The sequence below is a fragment of the Morus notabilis genome, unplaced genomic scaffold (genome assembly GCF_000414095.1).
Source record: "Morus notabilis unplaced genomic scaffold, ASM41409v2 Scaffold283, whole genome shotgun sequence".
In the NCBI taxonomy this organism is placed as follows: domain Eukaryota; kingdom Viridiplantae; phylum Streptophyta; class Magnoliopsida; order Rosales; family Moraceae; genus Morus; species Morus notabilis.
This window is the reverse complement of record NW_010360513.1, coordinates 552249-573362: the sequence shown is the minus strand read 5'-3', so window position 1 is coordinate 573362 and position 21114 is coordinate 552249. Positions and strand designations below refer to the sequence as shown.

Below are 21114 nucleotides of genomic sequence, written 5' to 3'. Positions count from 1 at the left end.
CATTATGTGGTAATAAATTATTTTCCTAATGTGTTAATTTCAAGCAGATTTGGTCATTTCCTATCTCCATATTATACTGCAACAGTTGAAAATCAATCGTTATCTGCTCTATCTCATAGCAAAGCATTATTTCTATATATAGTTTGATTTGGTTAGCTCAAATTTATTATTTACACAGCATTCCAGGTATTATTAAAATTTTATATCTTTATTATTTCAATATTTATTTATGAGATTAGATACGGCTGCTATTGATAATACTAAATATATTTATTTATTTTACCTAAAATAAAATATATTACTTTTACTTTATAGTATAATATTATAGGATACTATGTATGATTATAAACTATTAATTTCTTCTCATATTTTACTTATGATATTATTATTACAAATTATTTATACATATAATATTTTTATTCCTAAGATTATATATTCTGTTTATATATGTTATATTGTTTTATATCGTAATAATTTTATAATATTCATTCATTGACTAAAAAAGTGCCATAAATGTTTACTTATCATGTTATGTACATTTAATTTATTTTATTTGTTAGATAAATTTGTTTATACTGCTTTGTCTATATAGTAATCATGTAAGCTCATATGCCATAATCTTTTCTAACATAAATATTAATTTTACAAAATAGTTTATTAAATCATAATGTATTGTAATACACAGATGGAGCCGAAGAAAAAAATTAAAAAAATGCCCATAAAATCTAACTACTGTGTACGTTGTATCATCTCACATATGGACGAGGATTCAACAGTTGTAAATACTGATTACTCAAGTAACTCAAGTTGTGGTACAAGAGATTCATTCACACTGATCCCTCGATCTAGAGTTGATGTGATGCAACATATGACCCAAACTGAAAACAGACATATACTACATATGTCTGAAAATGAAAGCCAACCTATGCAACAAATCTCTGAAACTGAAAGCAGATCTTCTGAACAAGTTCGTGCATCAGCATTTGAAAACAACACACAAAATCGTAATTTTCTTACTTATACTAAATAATAAATTTTTTCAAGGAAAAAAAAAATTTATATAATAGTTTCGCAAACTGATCTAAATTTTTTTTCTTAGGTGATACTAATATGTACATCGACTTTGGAAACCGTTCTTATATCTGCCATTATTGTGGTTATCTTTTTTGGCTTAATGAACGAATCAAAGGAAGTAACCCACCTAAGTTCAATCTTTATTGTAGACAAGGAAAAATTAGAATACCTTTTATTAAACATATTCCTTCTACACTATATAATCTATTAGATTATTATGGAGGATCATTGAGTACACACTTTCGAAAAAATATTAGAATTTATAATTCCATGTTTGCATTTATATCATTTGGGAGTACTATAGAAAATTTTCCAAAAAACTCTATCGGCCCTTATATTTTTAAAATAAGTGGACAAATACACCATTTGATAGGATCTCTTCTTCCAACTGATAATAATCCTTCTAGATTTGCACAATTATATATATGATACGGAAAATGAAATTGAAAATCGATTGGCTTAATTCTCATTTGAAAATGAATCAAAAGATTTAATAAAAATAATAATTGAACATTTAATTACAATGTTAGATAATACAAATAATTTAGTAAAAAATTTTCGAATGATAAGAGATAGATATGAATAAGATAAATTACCATCTATGAAACTAAGACTTATAAATCGAAAAAATACAGATAATAATCAATATGAATTACCAACTTCAAACGATATAGGTTGCTTAATAGTTGGAGATATTGGTGAATACGAACAAGGAATAGACATTATAATTGAAGATAAAACAAATTCTTTACAAAGAATCACAAAATTACATCCATCTTATATGTCTTTTCAATATCCATTATTGTTTCCTTATGGAGAAGATGGTTATAGAACATATTTAAAATATAATGTAGATAATACAAATAACACATACAAAAGAAAAAGAATTTCTATGAGAGAATTTTATTGTTATCAATTACTAGAACATCAAAATCAAAGTGATATCCTATTTAGAAGTGAAAGATTATTACAACAATATGTAGTTGATGCATATGCCTGTGTAGAGGATGATAGATTTGATCATATTACAAAAAATAAAAAAAAATTAAGATCTGACCACAAGCAATACCATCATCATAGCTATCAACACCGACCAAACTTGATCCACTCACTCCAACACCAAAAAAACCTGGCACAAGGTAAACCACATTCAACACAACAAATATTATCAATTTATTTAAAAACATATCTACAAATTATTCTATTTTTTCAGTCCTGAATCAAGAACAACAAGACAATCTACAAAACGCCCAAGAACAAAGTACTATAAATATTTTTATAATATTTATTTCATACTTTATATTTTAACCGCATTTATTTCTATTAACACTTATATTTACAACTCTTTTTCCCTTTTTTATACTTGCAGCTGAAGGAAATGAACTGCTTAGGGACCACAACAACGTCATTTTTTATTCTGTACATTCTGTATATATATAAATATTATAAATAATAATACTATATATGTCTGTATAAATATGTTTGTACAAATTTTATATTTATAATATAATACAATATTGTATAATACATGTATATATATTAATGTATTTTCATTATAACTATCATAGCGTTATACTGCATTCTGCAGCAACGCGCGGATCTCACACTCGTTTTTAACTAAAGAATGGGGGAGCTATCTATTTGAAACTTTATCTTACTTAGTGGCTTGAAAGGATGACCAATGCAACACTATAATATCAAGAACTTGTCATATTGAACTTTAGTTTCATTTATAAATCATAATTTCACATATTTAACTTTAGAATAACATATTTTTTTATTACAAGTTTGCACAATTGATGTATTATTATCCGATGACATAAGTGTAACTTCTTAATATTATAGTAAGATTCAATTAATTCCTATTAATTTGTAAAATTTAACTTTAATTTAAATTCATAAAACTAAACATTTTTTTTGGAAAAGAACCATAATTCCATATATTTTCATGATCAATCAAACGATTATCAATGTAACGCTATATAACACAGAGTACCGATCATCATTTCGCACGGGGTTAGAACCAATCCACTAGTTTTAAACACTCCGATTGATACAATCAACACCGGTAAAAAAAGTGAGGAAAAAAATAACCCAAGTGCTTTTTCAAACCGTTCCAATTGATACCAATCTGAACAATCAAAAGCAATCACTAATCACACTGCCATTTCTAAATTTATAAATCACACTGCTATTTCTAACTGTATGGATCGATGCCAATCTGAACGGTAAGAAAATTCACAAATCACATTACCATTTCTATTCGTTAAGACTGGTACCAATCTAAACGGTAAGAAAATTCACAAATCACATTACCATTTCTATTCGTTAAGACTGGTACCAATCTGAACGGTAAGAAACCAATCTGAACGGTAAGAAAACTTCACAAATCACACATGTCTTACTGCCATTTCTAATCGTTCGGATTAATACCAATCTGAACAGTAAGAAAAATTCATAAATCACTGCCATTTCTAACTGATCGGATCAGTATCAATCTGAACAGTAAGAAAAATTCACAAAACACACCTGTCTTATTGTCATTTCTAACCGTTCAGACCGTTACCAATCTGAATAATAAGAAAAATTCAGAAATCACACTGCCATTTCTAACCGTTCAGATCGGTGCCAATCTGAACGGTAAGAAAACAATCAACAACTACATTTTTCATTCGGTCTTCTCTTACCGTTCTAATAGGTACCAATCTGAACAAACTGTTTTTTATAAAAGCTGTAAGCATAGAACCAAAAACCTGAAGATAATTAAAATCTATAGTGATTTAAAACTTAGTTCTACATCCAAAATAAGTTATAAAAGTCATCAGTTAACTATACATTCAAAATATTAGATCAGTAGGAATCATGGAGCCAATCATTAACGTTTGGTTCATAGATTAAAACCATGTGATTAGAATTATTTTCGATTTACGTGTATTTTTTGTGAGAGAAAATACTATAGCGAACCATGAACTATGATTCGAATCAGGGAACGAATCCCTCAACCAAACAACACTGATCATAAGGAATCATGAGCATTCAAAACACACATTATGACATTTTGAGGATGACCGCGTGGGCGTCTAAATGGCCACCGACTATTGAGGTGATTAAATATTTCCTCGAAATATCTCGATCCATGAAGAATCTGGGGAATCATCTTTCTAAATGGCTCTAAATGTGTACTCATAGCCTTGTCTGCGCAGCATCCCAAATTAGAATAAAAAACAACAAACTCTTGACTAATCAAGTCAACTTTCACCGCAACTCAATGTTTAGACCTTCTCAGCTGCTTTCGTGATAGCTTAATTAAGTTCAACCTGTTTCCAAACAATAAAAGTTTAACAATCTCACAACGCAAAGAGGAATGCTGCAACATCAAAATATTAACTCAAACTTACTACATCATTAAAATGCTAAATTTAGAATACTACGTTTTTGTTCTGCTATAATGCCTATTAAAATTAAACACAATTCACATCTTAATTTTTCATTCCCATTTGTTTTCAAAACAAAACATATAACCAACTGTCCAATTAACAAATAAAATAAAATATAAATTCAACATTAACATTAGAGAACAAATTTTCACTCATTATGAGATGATGAGATATAATATGTCAAATAGATTTGATTAAAAGAAGAAAACAAAAAGGTCTATTAGAAATTGTCTTTGAAGTTAAAAAAGAAAAATCTCAAAAAATACACTTTGGTCTAAAAATCAAACTCATTAAACTTCGACATATCAGACACATTTCTTACACTAAGAGACCATTTACACTATATATTCTATAACCATAGGGGATTTTAACTTTTAAAAAGACGAAATAAATGGCACAAAACAAGTAGGAATTTTATCGAACACATGGTAGGCACTAATACAACAAGTCTCTACACAACAAGAACACATAACCAACAAAACTGCTTTAAGAAGAACCAACAAAACCTAGAGAAGAAGAAAAAAACAGAGAAACCTCCACGAGAAAGTCTGTCGAGCTTGTCGATAATTCTTATGAAGGTCAAGACGGTGATGACGATGAGAGAGGAGGACACAACGATGGTGAAGACGTAGCAGCTGGTACTAAGAAACGGGAACGGTCGGAAATGTGGGGCGTGGTTCGGTCGGGAAAAGGGGGCAGCGTCGATCGGAGGTGGGGGCGCGACACACTGGACGGAATAGGAGGCCGAGGTGGTGGAGATGCAGCGGGAGGCTTGACGGCGTCGGACCGGAGTGGGACGGCAGTTTTGGAGCACGACGGGCGAAGATAGAAGGAAGAAGAGTTCAGTTTAGTTTTTTTTTTTTTTTTTGGTGAGATCATATCAGATTGGATTTTTATTTTGTTTTGTAAACGTTTCAAAACCGAGGTATAGTCTTTTTATGTGAAAACTGATGAAAAATTAGAAGGCGTTTCATTCGGAGGCTACTAGTGCTGGAAGAACGGGCGGTGGGCCTGTCCGGAGTTTGAAAATTTTCGGGTTGAGAGGGTTTTAAGTCCGTCCGTTCAAGTTCTAGGTCAGGCTTAAGTTTCAGCAGCCTGAAAATGAAGCAAAAAAACAAGTCTGCTGTCGTGGAAAACCATTGTCCGAAACCGCCCGAAATTTTTTTAATAATATTTATTTTAATAATATGTGTTAATTTTAATTTTAATTATAATTTTTATATTATTTTTATAATAAATAACCTAATAATTATTTATATATAAATACAATTAGTAAACAATATTATATATAATATATACACACAATATTATAAAAAATAAAACAAAATATAAAAAAATATATTAAATATTCGGGCAGCCAAGGTAGGCTCGGCTGCCCGATCGGGGTTCAGGCAGCCAAGGCCTACCCGAAGCCGTTCAAGGTGGAGGTTGGGCTCAGGCGGGCATCCAGAATTTTTCGGGCAGGCGGGCTTAAGCAACAGGCACAAATTCAGTTTTTTCAAACGGTCGCAGTCGGTCCGTTCAAAATTTCAACACTAGAGGCTACTGATCGAAAAATATCGAGTCTTTTTCATTTCCCAGGTTAAAAACCCGCATATCATGATATTATTGGCTACTTTTGCGTTTAGGACTAGTCAGATATTTTAGGAGAAAAAAATGAAAACTTTCGATTTTTTTTCCTCATGAAGAATGGTAATCGTGTTTCGTCAACTAGCATAAAAAACCAGCATATTATGATATTGTTGGCTACTTTTGCCTTTAGGACTAGTCAGATATTTTAGGGGGAAAAGAATAGAAAACTTTCATTTTTTTTTCTCTCGTGAAGAAAGGTAATCGTATTTTGTCAACTAGCATTCACTGAATTCAAAATTATACAAGTGTAATTCGTATTTGACATGTCGATAATAGGTATAAATTTAAGCTTCACTGTGAACGATAGAAAGTAATTCTTACATTCCAAATAGAGAGTTTGTCAAGATCGTTATTCACCGCTATATCATCATAATTAGTAGTTAGTAAGCTTGGAGTTATTTTTTTAACTCTATATAAGGTGATTTGAGTAGATTTAGGATTGATTATGTGATTTATATGAAATTAATCCAAAGCAACTGATTTTGTCTTCAAAAAATAATTTCAAGATATTTAGATGATGTACTTTAAGATCATTTACTATCACTTGCTTATTTTTATTTAGGACAAAAATAGGATCAATGGTCCCAACACAAATTAGAATTTTGCATAATGAGATTGGAAATCTCATGTCCACTCTTCGGATTTCTCCACATTGGTCCCAACATAGATTTCTTCATATCATGTGACTCATGGTTAATAAACAATTTAGTTTTGATAAAGTTGGCCGACGTCCATTAGTTTTAGCCAAACATGCACTAAGTCAACTAGTTCTGATCAATCGAGATTAAAAAAGCCACTAGAAGGCCATGGACCTGTTTCGAACAATATCATGCACTACATAGTATATTTTAATAAAAAGTGGATCCTGAGATTCATAATTAATAAATATATATATATATATATATTATTAGTTGTAGTGCTTAATAAGGATCTTGCTTGAGATTTTTTTTTCATGATTAAAGTCTACCTTTTTGTGCTTCAATTGACCCATTGAAAATCATATGTAACTTGACTCGCTACCACTTTGTAAATTATCAGAACATTGTTGGGTACTGTTGACGGTCAAATTTCGTCAACAAAAACCGGCCAAGTTACCTCTTGGTTTCCCTTTGGATTACCGGCCTGTGTGTAGTGAACGTATGAGAATTTATTGAATATGTGTGTTTGTGTGTTAACTAAATCATGCATAGACAACAAACACAAGGAATTTTATAGTGGTTCACTCTATAAAATGAGAGCTACATCCACTGTGATTTTGTATTTCTTTTGAGAAGATAACAATTTACAACAATTGCTCTCATTAAATCTCTTTTCTCTTTGTTAGGATCTCTGAACCCCTTCCTTACTGGGGGTCTTCCTCCTTTTATACTGGGCTTCATTCAGTTATGGGGTTTCCTTCATAGGTGGAAGCACTCAAGTGCTCTTCCTTGGTAGGCCCAGACGTAGCCCACTAATCAGCACTGTTCACTCAGCCAATTAGTCTCATATTACGGCTCTGTGCTTCTCCGTAATACTTTCCTGTCCCCTGTGGGGCGGTTTGAAAGATTGCAATTAATGCTTGCAGACGTCTTCCACTTTTGCACGCAACCCGTCACGTCCTCTAAAGAATGTTCCCCTCGTTGTTAGCGTTGCTTAGCCCAATCGCCCTATTTGGCAGTCCTTTCTGCGGTCAAGGGATCTTCGTGCCTTAATCTCGACGGCGCGATCTGTCGACGTCAGAAGGAATCGTCGCCCTAATTTGGACTTCGTGCTTTGGGCTTTCCAGCGGAATAGGAGGGAGCCGTAGACGTCGAGGGTTGTTGCTTGGCAGAGAGTAGTTAAGGGCACGTGTCGCATTATCGTTCGTCCATGTGTCCGTCACATTTTCCCACACAACAGCTCCCCCCAGGCCGATGGCTCCTTTTAGGCGGCCTCGAGCTTAGGTTCGGTTGTCCTTCCGTGCTTTGGGTGTGGGAAACCGGTCCCGAGCCTTCGTTCGCAATGATGGCCTGGGCGCTTCAGATTTCCTTCAGGAGACGCAACCGTCGCGTCGATTGATTCCTCATGATGATGTACGGCCTTATTTCGAAAGGACGAATATGGACCCTTGGATCGCGACCTGTCCGTTTCCCGCCCTATTTTATCATCGTCAGATCCGAGCAGGATTCCCTTGCCGTTGGATTTTAATATCTTCATCCAACGGTCAGGGTCGAGGATGTCCCTTCCTTTAAATACCCTCTACGAACTCGAGAGCCATTTTTTCAAAACTTCAAACTCTCTTTGCACCTGTTGGACTGCTGCCTTCTTCGCCGAAATCCTTCCTCTCCAACCTCCGGTTCGTGCTTCTTGCTATTCGAGGCGTATCACGAAACCGTTCTTACTTCAAGACTTTCCCGGGAATCCTTCTTCACCGGTAAGCCTTTCTACCCTCTGTCTGCTTTTTGTTTGATCCATGTGTATATATATAAAAAATACGCGGAATGTAGAAGTTAGGGAGACTTACTCAGTTTTGTTTTTCCGCATTGGATAGTTCTGTCCTCATCTCTTTGTTGTCTGCGCGCTTCTGGTTTCTGGGTTTTGGGGAACCTGGAATTCTATGAGCACTCGCCGTTACCACTCTCATATGAATGGTCGACGTCAAGTCGAGGCGTTTGAGTAGTCGTTGCTTAGAATAGCCATCCTTTCTTCCTCTCGACGTTAGGGTTTTAACTTAGCTTCTTGTCTTTTTAATCACCAGAACAATGGCCCAAAGTTCCCCCAGTCGAGAGGATTCTCCTGTCGTCCGTCCAGACCCTCCTTCTGTGGGGGAGATCTTATGGTCTTCTTCGTCTTCCAGCGTCGACTCCGTACTGAGGGACATTGAAGATGTCGAAGAAAGATATGAACCGGGCGACAACTTCGGAAGCGAATTCGGTAGCTTCGAATGGTTTTTGGACGAGATAGTTGAGCGGATCCCCTTCACGGGGGGCAGCGTAGGCGGGGTGGCTGCCGCGATGGTAGATGCCCCTCTGGCTGCCACGAGTGGTGACCCGGATAGGCCTTTATTCACAGCCGACGTTATGGCGTCGAGGGTTCGGAATAAAGATATCATCCAGGCTGTGAAGGAAGGATGCATCGACGGGAGGTGGTTCGAATACCTTCTCCCGGACATGCATTTTAGAACCAGCATGCCACCGACCGGATACCTTCCGGTCTATACTAGAGCGGTTACGGCGGGGATGACCCTCCCAGTTCATCCCTTTGTAAAGGACTACTGCCATTTTTATGGCATTTCCCACGCTCAACTGGCGCCGAACTTCTGGTACTGCTTCGCCGGTGCCTGGATTTTATGGCACCAAAAGTTTGATATGGAACTCCCTGTAGATGAGTTCCAGTTTATGTACAAACTATGCCACATCGCCAAGTGCGAGGGGTTGGATTTTTTGAGGGGACATGGGAGATCTCAGCCCAGATTTGGGAAGTTGATACTGGGGATTCCCTCGTCGTCACATGGGTGGAAACCCATGTTTTTCATTATCCGCGGGCCTTTCAATTTTCACCCCAGCGACCGTCTGCCACGTCGAAGGCAGGTGCAGGCGGCGTTTGGGAACATGGGTGAGAATTTTGGCTTTCTTTTACCTTACTTCGCCTCTTTCTTTTTCTTCGTATGCTGACAATCTTTCTTCCTTCAGTCAACCAGGATCGGCCGAAGTTTTCTGGGAACAGCTTGGCGAGAATCGAGAAGGCCTTTTCGTATCCGTCTGAGGTTTGCCATATAGAGACCCTCCTGACCCAGGCCAACCTTCGAAGTGCCGGGTTAATCCTTGATCTCCCAGATCCTTCAGAACTAGACGCCGTTCGCTCATACTTCCATTTAAAGGACGAGGGTAACTTCTGCTCTTAATGCCTTTATTTATTACGGCTTTCATTTTCCAAATGCTGACTGTACCTTTGTCTCGTCGTCTCTGTAGAGATGGCGTATTTGAGAATCCAACTCCCTGGCAGCCAGCAATCCGGGCCGAGCCAGCAGCTGCCGTCGAATCAACAACCCCTGCCGAGCCAACTGCCCCCGTCGAAGGCAAAGGAGAAGGCTAGCTCTTCTTCCCATGCACCGAGGAGCAAGAAGACCAAAGGCCCTTCGGGGTCGGAGATGGATCCTGCACGGATAAAGAGGCGCAAGGATAAAACGCCGGTGGCAGAGACGTGGATGCCGACGGTCCCTATTCCTGACGTCGACATTCCCCTGGCACCGAGAGAACGCGTACTTATTCCGGGGGCTAAAATCATGGATCCCAAGTTTTAAGTCCCGGATGTATCTGACGCTGAGATTGGGGCGATGCTAAAACTTCCCCCTCGCTTCTCCCTCGTCTTTCAGGCTCTCTACGAGTCTTTCCTCGAGCCACACTGGGTTGTTGCCGCTCAGTCGTCCTTGGTCGATCGTCAGCGCAAACAAATCTCCTTCCAAATCCACGTAAGACCTTGTCAAGAGTTTTTTTTTTTTTTACACTCGTCGTTCTGCGTTCCTATTTTTCTGACCTTCAACTTTTCAGAGCCTGGTCCTTTCCATCCTTAACCTCCTTGACCTAGTTAAGATTGAGGAGCGTGACAAGGAGATGGACGACGTGGAAGCCAAGCTCAACTCCCTTGTTTCCGACGCCAAGAAACAACTAGATGATGCCGTCAAGAAGAGGGACGTGGCCTTGGCCAAGCTGGCGAGTTTGGAAGATGAACTGGCAAAGTTGAAGATTGAGGTCGAAGATCTCACGAAGCGGGCGGATTTGTCCGATAAAAAGTTGTCTGAAACAACTAAGGAAGCGAAGAGGCGTTTCGCTGAGGGGAAGACTGAGGGGAAGAGGGAAGCCGAGGCGGAAGCTGCATTTGCCTTCGACGCCAGGCGTGCTGAGATTATTGAGGAGTTTAAGGCTTCTCCAGAGCTCGCTGACATCCGCACCAAGGATTTTCAGTCTGCGGGTCAGCAAATATTCAATCTGATCAAGAAGGAGCGTCCTGAGTGGGACTTGAGCTTCCTTTATAACTCTCATCCTCCTGCTGGTGATGACAACGTTTCCCCGCCTGGTGACGGTGATGAATCGGCGGCTGGCAGCGAGGCCTGAAATGATTTTTACCTGTCTCTCTTTTGTTTGTAACTTATTGTTGATTCAGACATCTTTTATTTTATCTGCACTTTATATATAAAAGATAACAGATTTAATTTATACCTTGATTTGCAATTACTGCTTTCTTAGAAAATTCCTTAGAATTTTACTAAGTTTTTGCCTTTCCTCTTTGGAGGATCTAACGTCGATTATACCCTTCGGGTCGTCGTCTTAGAAAATTCCTTGAAATTTTGCTACGTCTTTGTTTTTCCTCCTTGGAGGATCTGACGTCGATTGCACCCCTTGGGGTCGTCATCTTAGAATCTGATCAAGAAGGAGCGTCCTGAGTGGGACTTGAGCTTCCTTTATAACTCTCATCCTCCTGCTGGTGATGACAACGTTTCCCCGCCTGGTGACGGTGATGAATCGGCGGCTGGCAGCGAGGCCTGAAATGATTTTTACCTGTCTCTCTTTTGTTTGTAACTTATTGTTGATTCAGACATCTTTTATTTTATCTGCACTTTATATATAAAAGATAACAGATTTAATTTATACCTTGATTTGCAATTACTGCTTTCTTAGAAAATTCCTTAGAATTTTACTAAGTTTTTGCCTTTCCTCTTTGGAGGATCTAACGTCGATTATACCCTTCGGGTCGTCGTCTTAGAAAATTCCTTGAAATTTTGCTACGTCTTTGTTTTTCCTCCTTGGAGGATCTGACGTCGATTGCACCCCTTGGGGTCGTCATCTTAGAAAATTCCTTAGAATTTTACTAAGTCCTCGTCTTTCCTCCTTGGAGGATCTGACGTCGATTATACCCCTTGGGGTCATCGTCTTAGAAAATTCCTTGGAATTTTGCTAAGTCCCCGTCTTTCCTCCTTGGAAGATTTGACGTCGATTGCACCCCTTGGGGTCGTCGTCTTAGAAAATTCCTTAGAATTTTGCTAAGTCCTCGTCTTTCCTCCTTGGAGGATCTGACGTCGATTGTACCCCTTGGGGTCGTCGTTTTAGAAAATTCCTTAGAATTTTGCTAAGTCCTCGTCTTTCCTCCTTAGAGGATCTGACGTCGATTGCACCCCTTGGGGTCGTCGTGTCATTTTGTAGTGATCCGTGGACCTCTGTCCCCCCATGTCTGTTTAATATAACCTTGGTTTTTTAAGCAGACATGTTATTAAGGGGTGAATTCTTTTCTTTATGCAAACATATCAATTTATTCAACTTGTAAAGAATGTACAATTGAGATATGTAAAAATTTCATACACTATTGGTAGTACAGCCTTATCTGTTCTGCATTCCACGGGTGTTGAATCCTTTTGCTGTTGAGGTTCTCCAAAATGTAGGTGCCAGGGCGTAGCACTTCCCTTATGCGGTAGGGCCCTTCCCAAGTTGGGCCCAGTGGACCAGTATTTTTGGGTTTCGTGCTCTGCGTTACCCTTTTTAATACTAGGTCTCCTGGGACGAACCTTCTCTGCCGAACTTTCTTATTGTAGTATCGCGTTGTTCTTTGCTGATAGGTGGCGAGACGTAGTTGGGAGTCGAGCCTTTTTTCTTCCAACAAGTCGAGTCTCCGTTCATGCCTTCCGCGTTGTTATCGTCGTTATGGACGACGGTTCTTAGAGTCGGCGTTTCAATTTCTACGGGGAGCACTGCCTCGACGCCATACGCCATGGAGAAGGGTGTTTCACCCGTGGTAGTTCGGCTCATCATTCTGTATGCCCATAGGACCTTGGGAAGTTCCTCGGCCCATTTCCCTTTCAAATCGTCGAGTCTCTTTTTGAGGGTATACTTTCATATTTTATTGACCGCATCGACTTGTCCATTTGATTGTGGATGGATTGGTGCCGAGAAGTCTTTTCGGATGCCCAAGATATCGCAGAATCTACGTGTTGAGGCGTTGTCAAACTGCTTTCTGTTGTCGGATACTATTGAGTGGGGAACCCCGAACCTGCATACGATGTGGTCCCACATGAATTTGGTGCAGGCTGCTTCCGTGGTTGTAGTTAGAACCTTTGCCTCTGCCCACTTCGTGTAGTAGTCTACCGCAACAATTGCAAACTTAAATCCTTGGGGTGCAAGATGTAATGGCCCGATCAGGTCAACCCCCTATTTGGCGAAGGGCCATGGACTGAGAATGGAAGTTAAATTTTCTGGGGGTGCTCTAGGAATTGTGGCATACCTTTGGCATTTATCGCAACGTCGGGCGTATTGAAAAGCGTCCTTTTTTAGCGTGGACCAGTAGTATCCTTGCCTCAAAACATTTAGAGCCAGAGACTGTCCCCCAGTATGGTTACCACAGACTCCTTCATGGATTTCTTGGAGGACCTTCTAGGCTTTGGCATCACCTAGACACCGCTGTAGAGGTGTTGAATAGCCTCGTCGGTAGAGCAAGCCGTCGTACAATAACCTAGCAGCTCTATACCTGATCTGTCTGGCTTCATCTTTATTATCTGGCAGTTGTGCGTCCATTAGGTATTGGATGAGCGGTGTCATCCAATTTCCACCTGCTTGGGTGATTAATGCCTTAGCTTGTTCTTCAATGGTCGGCAGCTCCAATTCTTCGATGGGAATGACCCCCAGGGTGTCGGAATCTCTTGAAGATGCTAGTTTTGCCAGGGCGTCGGGGTTCGCGTTTTCGGCCCGTGGTATCTGAAGTATTTCGTAGTTTTTGAACTTAACGAGTTCTTCCTTTACCTTTCTCAAGTACGCTCCCATCTTCTCGCCGCGCGCTTGGTATTCTTCCTTTACTTGCGCGACGACCAATTGAGAATCGCTGAAGACGCTGAGCCTTTCGATCTTCAGGTGGCTGGCTAATCGTAGTCCGGCAATTAGTGCTTCATATTCCACCTCATTGTTCGACGCCTTGAATTTAAATCGAACCGCCGAGGTAATCTTGTAGCCTTCGGGGCTGATTAACAAGACGCCGGCTCCTGACCCGTTTTCGCTCGACGCCCCATCCACGTAGAGCTTCCATTTTGTAACCTCGACTTCTCCAGATGCGGCGGGAGCTGGTCTGTGAGAGAACTAAGCCAGAAAATCGACGAGCGCTTGGCCCTTGATCGTAGTTCTTGGCACATATTTTATGTCAAACTGGCTTAATTCTACCGACCATTTGAGGAGTCGACCGGAAGTTTCAGGTTTTTGTAGAGCCTGTCTCAGCGGGTGGTTTGTGAGAACCCGTATTGTGTGAGATTGGAAATAGTACCGAAGCTTCCTTGAAGCTACCATCAGGGCGAGGGCTAGGCGCTCCATTTCGCTGTATCTCGACTCGGCGTCGAGGAGCCTTTTGCTTACATAGTAGATCGACAATTGCGCCCTCTCTTATTCTCTTACTAATACGGAGCTTACGGCGTGTTGGGACACGAAGAAGTATAGGCTAAGCTCCTCGTCGACGTTTGGTTTTGACAAAATCAGAGGCTTGCCCAAATACTCCTTCAATTTCTGGAAGGCCTCTTCACATTATGGTGTCCACTCAAAGCGCTTGCTTCCTTTCAAAGCACCGAAGAAGAGGACGCATTTGTCGGTTGCTTTTGATATGAACATGTTTAGGGTGGCGACACATCCTGTTAATCTTTGCACTTCCTTTGGCTTTGTTGGGGACCGCATATCCTGTAGGGCTTTGATTTTCTCAGGGTTAGCTTTAATCCCACGATTGCTAACCATAAAACTGAGGAATTTCCCCAACCCAACTCCAAAGGCACATTTCTGGGGATTGAGTTTCATGTGGTATTTTCTTAACACACCAAACATTTCCCCCAGATGATTGACGTGATGGTTGGCCCTGGTGCTTGTTACAAGCATATCATCGACGTAGACCTCCATCGTTTTGCCGAGCTGTTGAGCGAACATTTTATTCACAAGCCTCTGGTAGGTAGCCCCTGCATTTTTCAGGCCGAAAGGCATTACCTTGTAGCAGTAGAGGCCCCTGTCGGTTATGAAGGATGTGTACTCCTCGTCGGCTGGATGCATGGGGATCTGGTTGTATCCGAAGTAGGCGTCCATAAAGCTCAGCATCTCATGTCTCGCCGTGGCGTCGACCATTTGGTCTATTCGAGGGAGTGGAAAGCCATCCTTTGGGTAGGCTTTGTTGAGATCGTTGAAGTCGATGCATGTCCTCCAGTTCCCGTTGGGCTTGACCACTAGAACGGGGTTTGATACCCAACGTGGGTAATGGGCCTCCTTGATGAACCCATTATTGATCAGCTTGTCGACCTATTCTTTCAGTGCTTCATACCTCTCGGGGTTCATCGGTCGACGTTTCTGACGCTTGGGCGGATATGAGGGGTCGACGTTTAGGGAGTGACATATTACCTCGGCGTCGATCCCTTCCACGTCGAAATGATTCCTGGCGAAGACATCTAAGTTCTTCCTGAGAAAGTTTTCGATCTCAACCTTAAGTGATGGGGCTAAGCCCGAGCCCATTTTTAGCACTTTGGTGGACTCGCCTTCATTAACTTGGATTTCCACCAACTGCTCGACGGGTTGAGACCATGTGACTTCCTCTTGGATCCTAGGGTCTATGTCCTCGACGAGACTCTGGTGAACCATCCTCGCCTCCTGTCTTCCTGGCTGGTCATATCCGTGCAGGGCGTCAGAGTATGCAACCGTAGCTTCATACTGGTTGCTCTTCATTTCGTCCACGCCATTTGGGGTAGGGAACTTGACCTTTTGGTGGTAAACGGAAGTTATGGCCCTTAGCGCTTGAAGGGTTGGTCTTCCAATCATGGCATTGTATTGGGAGCCTCCTTTTATAACCACGAAGTTGGCCATTGTGGTAGCCTGTCGGGGTTTTTCTCCGGTGATTATAGGCGACCAGATGGTCCCCTGGGGGATGACGGAGTCCCTAGTGAAACCACATAGCGGCCTGGAGGTTTTTTCCAATTGTTCCTTTTGGATCCCCATTTTCTCAAAGCAGTCAGAGTATAGGAGGTCCACCGAGCTCCCATTGTCTACCAGGATTCTGCACACGGTGTGGTTTCCTATCATGGCTTCCACCACCAAGGCGTCGTTGTGGGGGAAATGAACCCCACTAGCGTCATCCTCATTAAAGGTCACGTCGATGTGACTATACATTGGGGTTTTTACAGCGGAGACGCTCCAGAATCGCTCCTAATAAACCCCCTTGGCCTCGTGGGCGTAGTCCTTCTGAGACCTTCTTGAGTCTCCTCCTATATAAAGACCGCCAAGGACAGTCCGTATGACGCCGACAGGTTCGCGATCCTCTGGGCGCTGGTTCTCCTCTCGGCGTCGACCGTCATTTTGCCTACCATGACCGTCATTTCGAGGTCTCCGTTCGGCCCTGAACTCTTGTAACCTTCCCTCACGAATTACTCTTTCGATTTCATCCTTGAGATCGGCGCAATCGTTGGTGTGGTGGCCGACATTGCCGTGGAACCTACAGAATTTCTTCTAGTTCCTTCGGCTGGGATCTGACTTCATCGGTTCCGGTCGACACAACAAGTTCCCGCGGCCGACCTGATTGAAGATCTCCTCGACTCCTACCGTTAGCTTGTGGTAGGAATCGTATTTTTGGAACAGTCGCGACTTACGGGTATCCTCTTGCCTCGGCTTCTTGGCTTCTGGAGTGCTCGTCGTCACAGCGGGCTGCTTATCTCCGTTTCCTTCACCTCAACGCTTCTTCCCATCCTGTTTCAAAGGCGTCGACCCTTGTTCGGTTCCTTTATTCTTGTTGGACCTGTGCTCGGGGTCATTTGCGTCCGCCTCTTCAGCGTTGATGTACCCCTGCGCTCGCGCCAAAAACTCCATGTAGCTGGACGGAGGTTTCCGGTTCAGCTCTCTTTTGAATGTGGTAATTTTCTTCATGTTAGATAAGGCCCCCATCAAGGCCTCTCTATCTGTTATATCCATCGTGGCGGCGACAGCTTCCCCATATCTCGCGAGCCTTTCCCTTAGTGACTCGTTCAGCTTTTGGTATATCGTCGTCAGATTCTGCTTTGGGGGGACGTACTTTTTGACCCCTATGAATTAGAGGGAAAATGCTTCCTTCAACTCGTCCCAGCTCGAGATAGAGTTTGGCCTCAGCGTCCGGAACCATCTTCGGGCAGAATCCGTCAAATGGTTTCGAATGGCTCGGCACATGATATCCTCGGCATAACCGTGCAAGAGCATGTACCCTGTGTACATCTCCAAATGGTCGTCGGGATCTCCCTGCCCATCATACGGTGGGATTGACGGCGACTTGTATTTATCAGGGAGAGGGAGCGCCATTATTTCTTCAATAAATGGATGGTCATGTATGCGGCTAGGCGTGATATCGACGTTTACCACCTCAGCCACACGACCTATATTCTTTTTTAGGCCCGCCACGTCCCCCGTCAGTTTTTGCTCCAGGCTGGCCATACGTTCCATGAGGGAGCTGGGATAATACCTCGGGGTTTCCTGGACCTCTCGGTACCCGGTCCTCGGGAGCTCGGAGTCCGGCAGCCCCCAAACGGCTGCCAGAGGATTGGGAAGGCCGAGGCCTAGGAGGGCCCCGGTGATTCTCACTATCTCCAGCTCCCTCTTGGATATGTGGGTGGTCACCGGGGTTCGGGTTTCCGGCCACGGCAGATCCTTGCGGCCTTGGGGCGTCTTCTAATGGTGGCATGAAGTTCCTTCCATCTAAGCGTTCAACCACGGTCATCAACCCACGTACCAGCTCAGTGAGAGTGGTCAGTTGGGCATGCATCTGCGCAGGATCCGGCCGTGGCGCGCCCAGGGGCGGGGCTTCATCTCCGATCGGGCGTAGATCTCCTTCCATCCCGTCCATCTATCTAGGAGGCGTGTTTGCTAACTATGTTGTTGGGGGTCGAATGCTTTCGGTCCCCAGTGGAGTCGCCAATTGTTGACGGTCAAATTTCGCCAACAAAAACCGGCCGGGTTACCTCTTGGTTTCCCTTTGGATTACCGGCCTGTGTGTAGTAAACGTATGAGAATTTGTTGAATACGTGTGTTAACTAAATCATGCATAGACAACCAACACAAGGAATTTTATAGTGGTTCACTCTATAAAATGAGAGCTACACCCACTGTGATTTTGTATTTCTTTTGAGAAGATAACAATTTACAACAATTGCTCTCATTAAATCTCTTTTCTCTTTGCTGGAATCTCTGAACCCCTTCCTTACTGGGGGTCTTCCTCCTTTTATACTGGGCTTCCTTCGCTTAGGGGGTTTCCTTCATAGGTGGAAGCACTCAAGTGCTCTTCCTTGGTAGGCCCAGATGTAGCCCACTAATCAATACTGTTCACTCAGCCAATTAGTCTCCTATTACGGCTCCGTGCTTCTCTGTAATACTTTTCTGTCCCCTGTGGGGCGGTTTGAGAGATTGCAATTAATGCCTGCAGACGTCTTCCACTTTTGCACGCAACCCATCACGTCCTCTAAAGAATGTTCCCCTCGTCGTCAGCACTGCTTAGCCCAATCACCCTCTTTGGCGGTCCTTTCTGCGGTCAAGGGATCTTCGTGCCTTAATCTCGACGGCGTGATCTGTCGACGCCAGAAGGAATTGTCGCCCTAATTTGGACTTTGTGCTTTGGGCTTTCCAGCGGAATAGGAGGGAGCCGTAGACGTCGAGGGTTGTTGCTTGGCGGAGAGTAGTCAAGGGCACGTGTCGCATTATCATTCGTCCATGTGTCCGTCACATTTTGCCACACAACAGGTACTAACACCCTAGGGACTAAGGCGACTTAAGTTGTCTATTGAATCAACCTAAAGTTGATCTTGCTACGTACATGGTCTATGCTACATACTTAGTCACCCACTAGGAGGTAGTCATCCGCTAAGGTGGGAAATGACCTTCATGGTTTTTCTCCCAATTCAAACCGAGTTGACTAAAGGAGTTGTAGTGCACAATCAACGTGGGTGCTTGAGCGGATATTAGACAAGGTAACACCCAACCACACAATTAGACAAGCTAACACTCAACCACGCGACTTCGAAAGGCTTAAATCCTGTTTTTTCATAAGTTCAAATCCCAATTATAACATTTTTACTATCTTATTTTCTCTTATAAAAAGAACATTCAATTAACTTATAGGAATCAAATGAGATGTTCCTAATGTTCAACAAGAAAAAGGATATGTACAAAATAACTTTTTTTGAGCTATTTTTTAATAAATGGTAGAAGATTTATAAAATTTGGAAAATGACTGCTTATCAATGATAAATCATTATAAATTGGTTCATCATTGATTGATTTGGTGGTGAATCACTAATTGACTTGGTGACTGATGAGTGAGTTTTATACTCATGAATCGGGTGCTTTCGAATATGCGTTTTGTTGGTTTTCGAGCGTTTTTGTTTGTTTAATGTGTTTTGTTTCTCAAAATTGCAGGTTAGATTGATTTGGAATGAATTCACACGCTATGGATACTTCAGAGGAGGTTTTTGGTGCGAATATGAAATTAATTAAGAAAGAGAGGTCAAGACCGCGACATTGGTTCTTAGAAGCTGCGTCATTGCGATTTGGAGGACCACTACCCCACACGAGCTGTGGCATCGTCTCTTGGAAGTAGAGGTGTCAATTGGGCCAGGCCGTCCATGGACGGCCCGGCCCAACCCGCTACAGTACTAAATTCGGCACGGCCCGACCCTGTACTGTTATGGGCAGGGCCGGCACAGCACGCCAAAAGGGCCTGGGCTGGGCTTCATGTTTGAGGCCTGTAGCCCAGGCACGGCCCAAGCACGCCCAAGGCCCAGGCACGGCCCAGGCACGGCCCAGGCACGCGAAGGGCCAGGCCCGCGACATGAAATTTTAATGAGGTTTGAGGCATTTTAGGGTCAATTGGCCGACCTATGCTGTCTGGTCAACCAGTCATTTTCTTATAATTATTCATATTAATTCAATAAAATCACATATTTTTGGGGCATATGATATATTACTTTTTTTTTTGTCATCAAATTTGAAATTAAAAAAAATCCTAAAAATATTGCTAATCATAAGTGAAACTCAAGTGCATTAAGAAAATTAGGTTAAGATTGAGTTTAGACATAACAGAATCTTCTAGAAGCACTTAGATTTTGTAATTTATTTATCCTAGAATACTGCACTCTTTTTTCCTTCGCTAAGGTTTTGTCCCGATCTCCCCACGAGATTTACTTGACAAGGTTTTTAACGAGTTGATCATTTATGTGTACTTATTTGTATTATCTCAATTCAATAAAATCACATCTTTTGGGGACATATGATATATTTTCTTTTTTTTAAATAAATATTGAAAAAAAATTAAAAAGGGCCAGGGCCGGCCCGTGAAGGGCCTGGGCCCAGGCCCGGCCCTGGCCAGTGCTGGACCTGAGGGTTTCTCCTCAGGCCCGACCCTGGCACGGCCCTGCACTGTGCAGGGTCGTGCCAGGTACGGCCCAGGCCCGCCATGGGCCTGGAGTTAGAAGGGCCGTGCCGGGCACGGCACGGCCCTTTTGACATCTCTACTTTGAAGCCGTGGCACTCATCACTTGAAGAAAATTTGAAAACTTGCATGTCTTTGCCTGAAGCCGCAGCACTAACTCTCCAAAGTCGCGACATCCCAAGCAATAAAGTGTGACGACATGCTGAAGACCCAAGCTGCGGCATAAAGCTAGCAAAGATGCGGTGCGCGGCATAAAGCTAGCATCACATGAAAGGATGATTTTCAAGTTTTGTGTCAAAAATTGAAAAGACAATATTGCCCCTCTCGAATCTATGCATATAAGGGCTTCAAAAGGGGTCTTTTGCCAGAGAATTTTGGGGGGAGAAAAAGACCGAGGTGTGGAGAAGGAAGCGTGGTGATCCGGTTACGGTTTTCCAAGCCTCAAATTCATCTTCATAACCAGTTTTTATTCTTCTTTCTTCTTCATGTTTAAGACATTGATTAGAATGTTTTCTTTTGTATTCATGAACAAAGTTTTATTTTCTAGGTCTGTAATGGAACCTATTCATGATGA

The 21114-nt window shown here is 41.9% G+C and overlaps 1 protein-coding gene across 1 annotated transcript; it reads right to left on the bottom strand.

The window, feature by feature from the left end:
* Window positions 1-15406: 15406 nt before the first annotated feature.
* LOC112091317 lies at window positions 15407-16267 on the bottom strand. Its single transcript, XM_024164632.1, has one exon. It carries the CDS (start codon window positions 16265-16267, stop codon window positions 15407-15409), a length of 861 nt encoding a protein of 286 aa, XP_024020400.1.
* Window positions 16268-21114: the final 4847 nt, after the last annotated feature.

Bases quoted from the DNA above. Each gene is read 5' to 3' on its own strand.
- LOC112091317 (XM_024164632.1), bottom strand. From the start codon at position 16,267: ATGTATAGTCACATCGACGTGACCTTTAATGAGGATGACGCTAGTGGG.